This window comes from Synchiropus splendidus, chromosome 10, assembly GCF_027744825.2.
Source record: "Synchiropus splendidus isolate RoL2022-P1 chromosome 10, RoL_Sspl_1.0, whole genome shotgun sequence".
NCBI lineage: Eukaryota > Metazoa > Chordata > Actinopteri > Syngnathiformes > Callionymidae > Synchiropus > Synchiropus splendidus.
This window is the reverse complement of record NC_071343.1, coordinates 346862-360000: the sequence shown is the minus strand read 5'-3', so window position 1 is coordinate 360000 and position 13139 is coordinate 346862. Positions and strand designations below refer to the sequence as shown.

At 56.2% G+C, this 13139-nt stretch overlaps 3 protein-coding genes across 7 annotated transcripts; 2 read left to right on the top strand and 1 right to left on the bottom strand.

The window, feature by feature from the left end:
- The first annotated feature begins 61 nt into the window (after positions 1-61).
- On the top strand, positions 62-2486 carry LOC128765563 (oocyte zinc finger protein XlCOF6.1-like). Its single transcript, XM_053876310.1, has 2 exons — positions 62-91; positions 690-2486. Exons 1-2 carry the CDS (start codon positions 73-75, stop codon positions 1790-1792), a joined length of 1122 nt encoding a protein of 373 aa, XP_053732285.1. The 5' UTR covers positions 62-72; the 3' UTR covers positions 1793-2486.
- A 744-nt stretch (positions 2487-3230) lies between these two features.
- Positions 3231-11452, bottom strand: LOC128765560 (oocyte zinc finger protein XlCOF6.1-like). 5 transcript variants are annotated; one of them, XM_053876303.1, is made up of 4 exons: positions 10003-10930; positions 7249-9894; positions 5828-6830; positions 3231-4781 (listed from the first exon to the last, which is right to left on the bottom strand). In XM_053876303.1, exons 3-4 carry the CDS (start codon positions 5964-5966, stop codon positions 3733-3735), a joined length of 1188 nt encoding a protein of 395 aa, XP_053732278.1. In that variant the 5' UTR covers positions 5967-6830; positions 7249-9894; positions 10003-10930; the 3' UTR covers positions 3231-3732. The 5 variants fall into 5 exon arrangements, with proteins under 5 accessions (XP_053732278.1, XP_053732276.1, XP_053732279.1 ...); XM_053876301.1 differs by having other exon boundaries at positions 9802-9894; XM_053876304.1 differs by lacking the exons at positions 7249-9894; positions 10003-10930 and adding an exon at positions 10943-11452.
- Positions 6021-10931, top strand: LOC128765556 (zinc finger protein OZF-like). The gene is made up of 3 exons (XM_053876296.1): positions 6021-6369; positions 7678-7923; positions 9221-10931. Exons 1-3 carry the CDS (start codon positions 6294-6296, stop codon positions 10519-10521), a joined length of 1623 nt encoding a protein of 540 aa, XP_053732271.1. The 5' UTR covers positions 6021-6293; the 3' UTR covers positions 10522-10931.
- Positions 11453-13139: the final 1687 nt, after the last annotated feature.

Here is a 13139-nt window from a genome sequence, read left to right as displayed (position 1 = left end):
AAGACACGGGGGTAAGTGGACGCGAACGTCACTTCCGATTTCCGCTGCTTTGCCTCCTCGGAGTCCGTGATCATGCACGAGAGGCCTGCAGGTACGCGCGCGCTCGCGCTTCCTCTGCGCGATGTAAACGAACCGAGGCGTTCTCCCGCGCTCGCGACGGAACCCGCGGCTCGTGCGTGTGAGAGTTCGGGGCCGCGTGCCTCCGTTTGCAGACGGAAGGTTCATCCGTTCTTGAAGCTCTTGCAGCTCTTCTCTCTCCACCGTCTGGTTCTGGTCCAGTTGTGGTGATAAACACGTGGTTAGAAAAAGAAGCAGACGGGCAGGTCCTGGCTCTCGTTCACATTCAGACCCAGGCCTGACGTCAGCTGTCGCGCGTGCGCGTGAAAGTGGGTCGACTTTGCCGTCAAAGTTGTGCGGTTCCAGTGTGGAACCAGAACCTGCTGGCACCAAAGAGGAAGCCACTGTGGCCTGCTGCGCTGCCGTCCCAGTGAGGACCGAGGATGAAGGTCAGACTTGTGGTCCTCATCCAACACGTGTGCTCGTGGCATGACGTGTGCGCACTGTACACACTGTGTGTGTGCGTGGCAGGAGAGCCTTGTGGGGACAGGTTCAGGGACAGAGTGGAAGCTGTGGTGCGCGGTGGAGGTGTTTGGCAGGGAGGTCACAGCCGTGACTCTTTGTCTCCAGAGACGCCCGGCAGCATCTGAAGGACAGGGACCACCCGGGGACACCAGAACCGCCAGTTAAGGAGGAAGAGGAGGAGGCGCAGCTCACGCTTCTTCCTTTCCACGTTGTCACCGTGAAGAGTGAGGAGAGCGAGGACGAGCCCGTCGGCAGCAGCTGCACGCGGCGCATGAAGACAGACTCTGATGAGGAGTCAGAACTTGAGCGCTGTGGGGACCTAGATTCACACACTGACCAGAGGGGGTCGCTATGTGCTGACTCCGACACTGATGACAGCGGAGACTGGGCGCAGACCAGGAGCCCGTGCAGCTCAGAGTCCCATGCTGGGCCCGAAGATGGCCCTGCCACCTGCAAAGGCGAGAAGCGCTTTGCTTGTCAAGTGTGCAGCAAACGTTTTATTTCTGAGGCGAATCTGACATCTCACTCGGAGAGTCACACAAGAGAGAAACCGCTTGGATACTCGCTTTGTGGACGGATCTTGTCCTCCAGATCTGCACTGAGGGAACACACAGAGCTTCACTCAGACGAGAGACCGGTGAGCTGCACACTCTGTGACAAAAGATTCATCAATGAGATGCGTCTGAAAATACACTTGAGAAGCCACTCGGGAGCGAAACCTTTGCCCTGCTTGCTGTGTGCAGAGTGTTTCGCTGACAGAGGAAGTCTTGGTAAACACATGAGCACACACACCGGAGAGAGACCTTTCTGCTGCTCAGACTGCGGGAAGTGTTTCAGTCGTAAGGGACATCTGCTGAGTCATAAAAAAACTCACACCGGAGAAAGACCCTTCTGCTGTGCAGTGTGTGGCAAAACCTTCACTGAGCGTGGACATTTGAAGAGTCACACGAGGACACGCACTGGAGAGAAACCATACGGCTGCTCAGTGTGCGGGCGGCGCTTTAATGAACCTGGATATCTGAAGATTCACCTGAGGACTCACACTGGAGAGAAACCATATTGTTGCTCCATCTGTGGGAAGTGTTTTATTCAATCACTGCACTTAAAGAGCCATATGAAGACCCACACTGGAGAGAAACCATTTAGCTGCGCAGTTTGCGGGAACAGATTCAGTCTCCGGGGGAAAACACATGAAACTTCACTCTGCTGAACATCAAAGCAACGAGTCAGCCGAGTCTTCAGCTGGCTTGGAACCAGCAACCTCGTAATCGTCCACCTGTGAAGAGTCGTCGGAACTGAACTGACTTCCTGAAGTCGGGCAGGGTCTGTGCTTGCCGTGAGACGTGCAGGGCACTGGTGTGTGGTTGAAGCACTTGGTGACTGGGAGCTGACACCAGGACATTGGTTCCCACAATGGCAACTTTGGTTTGGACTTCAGAGTAAAGGCTTCAAACTCCCGCTGAACACGTCATTCTTGTGCCTCCAGTTCATGGAGGTGAGTTACAACGCGCAGGAACCTGCTTGCTGAGACTCGGTGCCAAAGAGGAAACAAAGAGCTGGTGTTGGTGCTGACTGGGTCACAGGAATGGCGTGTGGACGATGGCCACGCTTCTTGGACCTTATCACCTCCGTCCGTTCACTCGTGAGAAAAGACTACCAAGAATCCAGCGATGCATGAGCAGAATTCTGGCTCAGCTCAGCCTGAGCTGAGTCAGGTGCAGCGTCGTCCGGTGTAGCCACAGAAAACGATCTGAGGTCGTGAGGTCGTCGTCCGATTGGTCCTCAGCCGCTGACGGCCGCTGGCTCCCTCGTCACCGTGGCAACAACCCCCTCCTCTCCAGAGCCACGAAGACGGTCCTTTCCAGCCTCCTCCGCCGGAGTGAGTTCCATGTCTGCTCCTCTCACTGCTCTCTTCCTCACACACACTCTCCTCCGTCTGTGAAGCACGTCTTGGTTCAGTCCAGCCATATTCATCTTATTCATGTCGAGTCAATGCACCACTCCCATCTTTATGGAAGCAATAAAGCTGTGCACAAACCTGTGGTGGTGCGAGGTGTTTCAAGGTTCCACTGGGGACCACGTGGCTTCTTGGTGCACCTCACGCGCCATGGCAGCGTCCGGGTCACGCCGGCCACGGACCAAGAGCTGGACTCCACTGACGTCAGCGTGGGTGCCGGCTGCTTGCTCACGGCACCATGGCCACAGTCCTGGTGAGCCCGAGAGCATCGGGTCAGAGGTCAGACGGACTCTGAAGTCGGTCACCGAGCGCCGGTGTCCTCGCCTGCTTTAGACCGGTGAAGGGACGCAGCGGCTGCTCTGAAAGGTCAGAGGTCGTCCTCCACCCCAGCACCAGTGACCCTCAAGACTTTTAGAGTTTTAGGATGGAACAGATGGTGTTGAGAAATCACCACTGTCAAATTGTGTTCAAGCCTTTCAAAGTGAAACCTAAGCCAAAGAACAGACTCGGCAGCTTCTTCCTGGAAGAGACGTGGCTCCGCTGGGCTTTCAGCCCGGTCCACGCGGAAGCCTGTTGACTTCAGACGCTTCACAACTCGTCACGGAAAGTGCCAGGTGTTTTGGCGTCGGCAGCAGTGCGGCCAGCAGGGGGCGCCACAGACACGGTGAGTCGCTCCGTCGTTGCTGGGGTTGACTGGTTGGAGGTTGCTCAACACCCGCGTGGTGCTTTGATGGCGGCTAAATGACGTGCACACAACATGAGGATGAATTCTGAGTGAACCACACGACCGCCAGACTCAGGGGTTTGGATGACCACTTTATTCAGACATGAATGGCCAGAGAGGTGCTCACAGCGATGCCCTCTCCGGTTCTGAACACACAGACACGTTTGCTCTCTGCTTTGGTCCCTGCTGCCTTCAAAACCAAGGCTGGGTCATTGGTGCAGCAGCCACTGAGAGGGTTCGAGTGACCGGCGCGTCTCGCGCTGCATCACTGGACCCTCCAAAGCGACAGCTGCTGCGAAGACCTGCTCATGTTGGTCACCATCTCCACCACAACTAACTGACGCGCGGCTCCACCAGACGAAGCCTCACCCAACAGTCGGTGCTCTGCTTGGGACGCAGAGTCCGGTGACGAAGGTGCGTGCGAGCGCACACACAGCGCAACATGACACTCACTCACCCCATTCCTCACTCAGGTCACCTGGGCAGCACCAGATCCGGGCTCCGGCTCCGCCTCCCCCACGTGCTTCTTCACATGCTTCTTCAGACTCCGCCGCTCTGAGAAGCTTCTGGGGCACAGGGCGCAGCAGAAGGGTTTTTCTCCCGTGTGAATTCTCAGATGACTCTTCAGAGAACCCGAGTGGGTGAACCACTTCCCGCAGACCGAACACTGGAAGGGTTTTTCGCCCGTATGGGTCAGAATGTGTTTCTTCAGGTTGGCTCGCTCTGTGAAGAAGCGGCCACAGACAGAGCAGCAAAAGGGTTTCTCTCCCGTGTGCGTCCTCATGTGGATCTTCAGAGAGCCTTTCACTGTGAAGCGTTTATCGCACAGCGAGCAGCTAAATGGTTTCTCTCCAGTGTGGGTCTTCACATGAGTCTCCATGTGGACTTTCTGGGCAAAACATTTGCCACATTCCGAGCAGCTAAATGGTTTCTCCCCTCCGTGGGTTCTCATGTGGGTCTTCAGGTCTCCTTTCTCAGAGAAGCACTTGCCACACTCCGTACAGCCGAAGGGCTTCTCGCCAGTGTGTGTCTTCATGTGGGTCCTCAGTCTCACCTGGTTGGTGAAGGTTTTGGAGCAGACAGAGCAGCTGAAAAGGTTTTCCCCAGTGTGAAGGTTCACATGCTCCTTGAGGGACTTCCTGTACGAGAAGGTTTTCCCACAGAACGGACATGAGAAGTGGTGCTCGCCGCGGCAGGCCTTCTTGTGTTTGCTCAGTCCAGACCGGGAGTTGCAGACCTTGCCGCAGTCTGGGCAGGTGGTGGACTTGTCTTCAGGGGTTCTCTCAGAGCCGGTCGGGTTCTTGCTGGACTCCCTCCAGTCGCTGCTGTCGTCGGTGTCCGAGCCTGGCGAGAACGAGAGTCCGCCAGGTTCTGTCTTGAGCTGCTGAGCCGAGCAGCTGGGCGGAGTCTCCGACGCCTCGCGCTCTTCCTCGCCCTTCACCACCACGATGTTCAGAGGGAACTCAGACACTTCTGCTTCTTCCTCTTCTTCTTTGACATAAGGAAGATGATGCTCATCTGCAGGAAACAGAACAATCTGATCAGAGGTCCGAGGTCACCAGGCGGTGCCGCCTGATACGTCACACCCGACGTGTCCATCTGTCCGTCCACAAGTCGAGCAACACAACCAACAACCCAGGGCCCACAAACATTAGCAGGAGACCCTGGACCAGGTGGACCTGAGGAATGAATGAGGTCCCCTCCACACCTGGACACGAGGCAGAACAAGGAGAGAGAGGAGGGAGGGAAGGAGGGAGGAAGACAAGGAGAGAGAGGAGGGAGGGAAGGAGGGAGGAAGACAAGGAGAGAGAGGAGGGAGGGAAGGAGACAAGGAAAGAGAGGAGGGAGGGAAGGAGACAAGGAAAGAGAGGAGGGAGGGAAGGAAGGAAGGAGGGAGGAAGACAAGGAGAGAGAGGAGGGAGGGAAGGAAGGAGAGGAGGGAGGGATGGAAGGAAGGAAGGAAGACAAGGAGAGAGGAGGGAGGGAAGGAAAGAGAGGAGGGAGGGATGGAAGGAAGGAAGACAAGGAGAGAGAGGAGGGAGGGAAGGAAGGGAAGGAAGGAAGGAGGGAGGAAGACAAGGAGAGAGAGAGAGGAAGGGAGGGAAGGAAGGAAGGAAGGAGGGAGGGAAGGAGAGAGAGAGGAAGGGAGGGAAGGAAGGAGGGAGGGAGACAAGGAAAGAGAGGAGGGAGGAAAGGAAGGAAGGAGGGAGGGAGGAGGGAGGGAGGGAAGGAGAGAGAGAGAGAGAGAGGGAGGGAGAGTCTCCTGCTGCTCTGGTCAAACACACACACACACACACAAAACCATCTCAGGGTTGTGTGTGTGTGTGTGTGTGTGTGTGTGTGTGTGTGTGTGTGTGTGTGTGTGTTGGTGGTGAAGACATCTGGCTCAGTTAGGACCGTGTTGTCCCCACAAGGTTGCGCCTGAATGTGAGGATGAAAGGTCAGAATGACGGCGTGACTCTCACGGGGGAGGCCGGGGAAAGGGTGATGAGATGTCCCCCTACTGTCCGGACAGTACAGAAGCAGGAGAATGAGCGCGCGCGCTTCTGTGTGTGTGTGTGTACCTGGCGAGTCGCGCTGCTCTGTCCGGACCGAGGCTTCACGCATCTTCACTCGAGGAGCGGATGAGGTTCCGAGCGGAACAGAAGCAGCGAGCGGTTCGCTACTGTTGTACTTCCGGGTCGCTTTCACAATCATGGCCATGTGAGCCGCGGTTCCGGGGCTGCTGGTGCTGGAGGAGCGGCGCGGGCGTGTTGACAGTGCGTCGACTGCAGAAGGAAGTCGGAGGCGGCCCGGTTCCAGGAAGTTCGGAAACACTCTCCGGACTCAGAGGAGCAGGCGGAGAGTCCGAGCCACTCGGGTCGGTTCGTGTTTGTGGACTTTAGCGTCGCTCGTTTCGTCGGCTACTCGAACGCTATTAAGCCGCTCTGTTTTTCCTCCTCCCTTGTTTTGAAGTCTTCCCGGAAGCAGACTGTGACGTGGCGGGCTCCGCTCACTTCCTCGTTCTTCTTCGTGTCTCCGCCAGTGAAAATGACTGAAAGACTCCGTCGGATTCGGAACCGCGATCCAGCGCGCGCGAGTCCAGGCGACTGCGACGAGCCAGCAGGTACTGACGCGCGCACAGCACACGCACTCGCACCCAGACGCTGCGCCAGCTCGGGTCTGTGGCTCCGTCCAGAACCCGAGGCGCCTGCTCCAGCGGCACAGACCCGCCAAGATGGACGCCGTCCTCGCCGCCACAAAATGGACGACGGCGCTTCGACTACATCCCCCACCGTGCACTTCTCCGCTCGCTTACGCATGCGCACTTGCAGGCGCTGCTGTGGCGCCCTCTGGTGGCGTGACGCCGCGCGATGGACAAAAACAAAAAAAGGTCTAATGAACGTTTTGAACGCAACGTTCGCGCCACACTCGACGTTTGTCCGGCTTGGGTCGTGTTTGAAGTCGCGCGAGGTCCACTTCCTGATGTTGAGTTCGTGACGCCCTCCAGCGACTTCACCACCGGAAGTGATGCTGTATCCACGGAAGTGATGGACACCTCGGGCAGCTGGCGGGATCCGCAGCGTCCTGTGTGAAGACGAAGAGACGACTTCAGCAGGAATCTTTGGCAGAGGTGTAGCAGACATTGGTGACATTTCAGACGGCGCACTGTCTGACATCTGGATGTAATGGTCACATCCAAGTGTGAAGTCTGAATCTCACGTCTCAGTTTGAAGGACTTCGGGCGCCCAAGTCCTTTTCCACATTTCGGCTTAAGAGTTCCATTTTGATTTAGAATTTAGTTTTGGCTCTTACCGAGATGAAACAACGGGGCGTGACTAATGTCAGTGCAGTGTGTCAAATGTAACACGCGTGTGTGTGCTCCGAATACTGCCGAAGATCAGGAAGCGAGTGGTCGTGCTGACATTTGCCGGCCGGTGTGTTCCGGCTCCTTTCCTTGTGTGTGGTGGTCTTGGCACCACCGTGCAGGTCACTGGTGACACACCTCAAGCTTCGAGGTCTCTGAACGCGCTCCTCTCTATTTATTCCGTGGGACGGCCTTTCGTGTTGGGTTACAGGTGGATTAACCCATGGAGTTCATGCTAAACAAACAACGTCTGGCTCTCCTGCTTCAGACGGCTGACTCCCGAACGATGCCCTTCATCCGCGCGCCAACAAAATAGTGCTGAAGTTAGCCAGGTGTTCTGGGGTGAGAGGGCGAGGAAAGTGTCAGCCAGGGTGAAGGCTCCTCTTCCACACCTGAAGCAGGTGAGATCTGGAGCCTTGGCTGTCAGCAGGAACACGCCTGACTGCAGCTTTCTTGGTGGTTGCTCTGGCGTCCAGTGTTGCCACGGCTCTCGTCTCATCTAGTCACCTTGATAGTTGGACTGTTGTGCCTCACAACCTGATCACAAGGGTCTTTGTGTCTCTGCAGAGTCCCAGCACAGCCAGACTGTGGACCTGGGAGACCCAGGACCTCCAGTCATCAAGGAGGAAGAGGAGGAGACGGATGTCTCCAGGTTCTGTTTCACTGTTGTCACAGTGAAGGGTGACGAAGAGGAGGAGGATGCTGATGAAGATAAGCACGGCGACAATGAAGGTGATGGTGAGGAGGAGGATGAAGACGACAATGATGATGAAGAGGAGGACACTCAGTCCACGTTGCTTCCTCACGGAGAAGGTAGGAACCCCGACTTGGGCAGAACCCTCAGACCTCCGGTTCTGAGCCCAGGCTCGTCCAGACCTGGGCTCCAGCTGGGACCCTCATGACTCCCAGCTGGACTCGGTTCTGGCCACCTGCTGGCTCTTGGGCTCATGGCAGGACCAGATCCCGTCCTCCTTTCTCCTGCTGCTGAATGGCTCTGAGTCTGAGCTCAGCGATGAGCCACGTGGACGAAGGAGTTATTACAATAAATGTTGTCATTTCAGCGATAATGATCAGGATGAATCTATGCTCCTTTTCCTCCATGTGTTGGACACTACAGTCTCTCTTGACACTGTTGGATGATGGAACTCAGGAGTGGAGTTGGTCTCCAGCATCAATAGAAGAGTGAAGTCTGCAGTGCAGAGATGAGCAACTCAACGTTTCAGGTCTCTGGTAGAAGCCACTGGTGTCTGACAGGCTGCTCTGCCAGCTTTATTGAGGGCTTCAATGGAGCCCTCTGTCTGTCTGTCTGTCTGTCTGTCTGTCTGTCTGTCTGTCTGCTGTGTCTCATGTCTCTGAACACTTGAACTATGGAGCAGTCTGGACACAGTTCCTAGATGCTGCTGGAGAAACATGAGAAACCATCAGGTGAAGAAATGATCATGGAGTCAGAGTCTATTCTCCAGATCATGATCCCAACTGTCAGTCCTTTGTCTTGTGTGGTGAAAAACCTTGTCACAGTTCTCTCTCTCCTAAAATGCTTGTTTTCCATGGCCTTATTGAAGATGTCACTCAGACTTTGAGGCTTTAGAATTTGTTGATGGTCCCTAACTGATGGCGGCTCCTAGCATTAGTGCTGCCTGTGAGAGTGTGTCCTCCATCAGTGAAGCCTCATGGGGACGCGGAAGAGGACGCCACCGCCGCTAATACCCAAGTGTTGTCACCTTGGCAGCAGGAGAGCTGCATGTGTTGATGTGAACCAAGGCAGAGGAGCGCCTCAGAGAACCTGTGAGGACCACTCCATCTCATCAAAGAAACAGGGATCCAGAGAGTCAGAGTCCACCAGTGTCATGATCCAAGGTTCAACATCACTTTCAAACGACCACGGTGAAGCAAAGTCCACCACACTCCCCACAACTGTCACACGCCGCGGAGCTGGAGAGCGCGGCGCCGTCACCCGCTCCTCATGTTCACGTGTGCAGGTCCGATGCAGCCAGAGTGTCATGTGTTTATCCAGTTTATGGTGAGATGCAGAGGTGTCATGGTGGTATATGGAGTATGATAAGTTATCGCCCGTCCTGAGTCTGAGCTGGTCTGTTTGTGTCTCCTGCAGATGTTCAGCAGAAGCAAACGGGAGTCGACCCTCCATGCGTCAAAGTGGAGGAGCAGGAGACGGACGTCACCGCTCCTCCCTTCACCATCGTCCGAGTGAAGATGGAGCAGGACGGGGATGAAGCTCCTCGCTCCAGGAGCCCAGACGCGCCTCCGACCAGCAGCGCGGCTCAACACGTAAAGAAGGAAGCTGCTGACGGAGCGGCGCCGGTCAGCAGCCCTGAAGCGCCTCCTGGCCACCAAGCAGGAACCCACCCCAGGCGGCAGAAGCCAGAGGCAGACACGGACCACAGTGAGGACTGGAGGGAGGCCCGGAAGGCTGGCACTCGCCCACGTGCTGGCAAAAAGGACAAGACAGAAGAGTCTGCGGACAAAGCCAAAACCTGCCCCGACTGCGGAAGGAGTTTCAAGCACAAGGCCGGGCTGACGCTGCACCGCAGGACCTGCACCGGGGAGAAGAACTTCACCTGCTCGGTCTGCGGGAAGGTCTACTCCCATAAGAAGTCGCTGAAGGAGCACATGAACTACCACACCGGAGACAAGCTGTTCGAGTGCGAGTTTTGTGATAAAAAGTTCACCAACCAGGCCCGGCTGAGGAGCCACGTCAGGACACACACTGGTGAGAAACCCTTCAGCTGCTCGGAGTGCGACCAGGCCTTCAGTCAGCCCGAGTACCTGAAGAATCACATGACGGAGCACACCGGAGAGAACCCCATCAGCTGCGCCTTCTGCGGCAAGAGCTTTTTCCAGATGGCGCGTCTGGAGATCCACATCAGAACTCACCTGGGGGAGAAGCCCTTCACCTGCTCCGTGTGTGGCAACAGCTTCACGGAGAAAGGCTCTCTGAAGACCCACATGAGGACGCACACCGGAGAGAAACCCTTTGGTTGCTCGGAGTGCGGCAGATGCTTCACCACCAGGAGCCACCTGAAGAACCACAAGATCACTCACACGGGAGAGAAACCGTACGACTGCTCGGTGTGCTCCAAGTCCTTCACCCGCACCGCTGACCTGAAGATCCACATGAGGATCCACACGGGCGACAACCTCTTCTGCTGCTCCGTCTGTGGCAAGTGCTTTGCCATCAGAAGACTTTTGGAGGGTCACATGAGGACACACACGGGAGAGAAACCCTACAGCTGTTCAGTTTGTGGGAAGAAATTCACCGCTCAAGGAACGGTGAACATCCACATGCGAACTCACACTGGAGAGAAACCCTACAGCTGCACCGTCTGCCAGCAGAGCTTCACGCTGAAAGGATCCCTGAAGAGACACATGAAGCAGCACATTGCAAAGCTGTAGTCGGACGCCTGCCGCGGACCGAGTGAAGAGCAGCCGCTGAGAATGTACTTCAACGTGCCGCTCGGGTCCACCAGGAGGTGGAGCTGCTGGTGCCGGGACCAACAGGCCCCACAAGGTCTGAGGTCCGTCATGAGAAACGGCGCCCCGGGACCAGCGCTGTGCTGCGGCGGGGCGGGGCGGGGCGGGGAAGGTGACGGGATGGGACCCTCGGTAGAGCGTGCAAAATAAAACGACCACGTGGCACCAACTGTGTCGTCCATTCTTTAGCTGGGCTCCATGACGCCACCTGCTTCTGGTCTGACTGGACCTTTGCAGGTCCTTGTGCTGTGGCAGTGCGAGTCGGCGTCAGAGGCTTGGTGACCACACGCACGACACGACAGGTGAAGAGGGGACCGTTGGTGGACTTGGTGCGTGGCCTCACCTGGGCCGGGCTCAGGAGCAGGGTCCTCAGTGGGAGCCGCTCTCCAAGGCCTCCACTGCTTGACTCAGCAGGGCCTTCTGGCCCTGTAAGGACTGCAGCAGCTGCCGGTTCTGCCGGAGCTGCTGCTCCTGATTCCCGACTTCCAAGTCCCAGCTCTGCTGCAGAGTTTGGATCTGCTGCTCTGTGGCTTCCAGCCAGACCATCTTCTGCTGGTAGGAGGCCAGCAGCTGGCGGAGCTGCTCGCTGAGCGCCGCGCTCCTCGCCCTCTGCGCCTGCAGCTCTCGGGACAGCTCCGAGAAGATGAGGGACTCGGCGCCAAGCTTCCGCTGGAGTCTCTGCTTCTGACGGAGGAAGAAGGGCTCCTTCTGCGACGCCACCAGCAGGGCGCGCTCTCCCTGGCACATGGTTCTGGACAGGCTCTGCAGCCGGCTCATCATGTCCAGGGAGACGCCGAGCTGGCCGTGAAGCCTCTCCCTGAGGCTCTGGACGCGGGCCTCCTCGCCGCCCTCTGCCATGACGCTCCTGACCCGACAGGCAGCCTCAACACGCGCCTATATGGACTCGCCATCAAAGCGAGGACTCGTGAGAAAGTGACCACGCGACTGTCTTCTCAGCCTGTGTCACGCCCGGGTCACAGAGGTCCGTCCCTGACGGACACACTCCTCTCCTTTGAGGACTTGGTGACGTCGGCGTGTCCTTGATCAAAGTCCATTTAAGGGATTAAGGAAGCTGCCGCCGCAGCTCCCGGACCGCTGCTGAGCGAGTCCGCCCCAGGTCGAGTCGTTGGACAGGTGGAGCAGTCAGGCGGAGATGTCGGCCGACAAGTCCAGAGACAAGAAGAAGTCGTCAGACAAGTCGGGCGACAAGAAAAAGTCGTCAGACAAGTCGAGTGCCAAGGTGGAGTCGGCAGGTGAGTCGAGTAGCAGGATAAAGTCAGCAGACAAGGCAAGCACCAAGCTCAAGGCATTGGACAAGTCCAGCGATAAGCTGAAGTCATCAGACAAGTCGAGTGCCAAGGTGGAGTCCACAGGAGAGTCCAGTCGGATCAAGTCAGCAGACAAGTCGAGTGCCAAGATGGAGTCTTTGTCCAAGTTGAGCGGACGAGTTTCAGACAAGTCAAGCGACAAGAGGGAGTCTTCGTCCAAGATGAGCGGTCGAGTTTCTGACAAGTCAAGCGGCTACACTGTGTCATCGGACAAGTTGAGTGACAAGATAAAGTCGCCAGACAAGTCGAGTGCAAAGACAGAGTCGACAGGTGAGTCGAGTGGCAAGACAAAGTTATTGGACAAGTCGAGTGCCAAGACGGAGTCTTCGTCCAAGTCGAGCGGGCGAGTGTCGGACAGGTCAAGCAGCTACATGGAGTCATCGGAGAAGACGATCGACAAAAAGTCGTCGGAGAAGTCAGTCAGCAAAATCAAGTCATCTGACAAGTCAAGCAGCAAGATGGAGTCGATTGGTGAAGTGGAGTCGTCGGCCAGGTCGAGCTCCAGAATGGAGTCATTGGACAAGTCAATCAGTAACAAAGACTCGTCAGAGAAGTTGAGTGACAAAATAATTTCGCCAGACAAGATGGAGTCGTCATGTGAGTCGATACAGTTGGAGACTTTGGACAAGTCAGCTGACAAGATGGCGTCATCTGACCAGTCAGTTGACAAGATGGCGTCATCTGACAAGTCACTTGACAAGATGGAGTCATCTGACAAGTCGGCTGGCAAGATGGAGTCATCTGACAAGTCACTTGACAAGATGGAGTCAGCTGACAAGATGGAGTCATCGGACAAGTCAATTGACAAGATGGAGTCATCGGACAAGTCGGCTGGCAAGATAGCATCATCTGACAAGTCAGCTGACAAGATGGAGTCATCTGACAAGTCACTTGACAAGATGGAGTCATCTGACAAGTCAGTTGACAAGATGGAGTCACCTGACAAGTCAGTTGACAAGATGGAGTCATCTGACCAGTCAGTTGACAAGATGGCGTCATCTGACAAGTCACTTGACAAGATGGAGTCATCTGACAAGTCGGCTGGCAAGATGGAGTCATCTGACAAGTCACTTGACAAGATGGAGTCAGCTGACAAGATGGAGTCATCTGACAAGTCAATTGACAAGATGGAGTCATCGGACAAGTCGGCTGGCAAGATAGCATCATCTGACAAGTCAGCTGACAAGATGGAGTCATCTGACAAGTCACTTG

Excerpts from the sequence above, each read along its gene's own strand:
- LOC128765560 (XM_053876304.1), bottom strand. The coding sequence starts at position 5,966 with ATGGCCATGATTGTGAAAGCGACCCGGAAGTACAACAGTAGCGAACCG. Across the intron at positions 4,782-5,827 it reads AGAGCAGCGCGACTCGCCAG|ATGAGCATCATCTTCCTTAT; the intron begins GTACACACACAC and ends TGTTTCCTGCAG.
- LOC128765556 (XM_053876296.1), top strand. The coding sequence starts at position 6,294 with ATGACTGAAAGACTCCGTCGGATTCGGAACCGCGATCCAGCGCGCGCG. Across the intron at positions 6,370-7,677 it reads CGACTGCGACGAGCCAGCAG|AGTCCCAGCACAGCCAGACT; the intron begins GTACTGACGCGC and ends GTGTCTCTGCAG. Across the intron at positions 7,924-9,220 it reads GTTGCTTCCTCACGGAGAAG|ATGTTCAGCAGAAGCAAACG; the intron begins GTAGGAACCCCG and ends TGTCTCCTGCAG.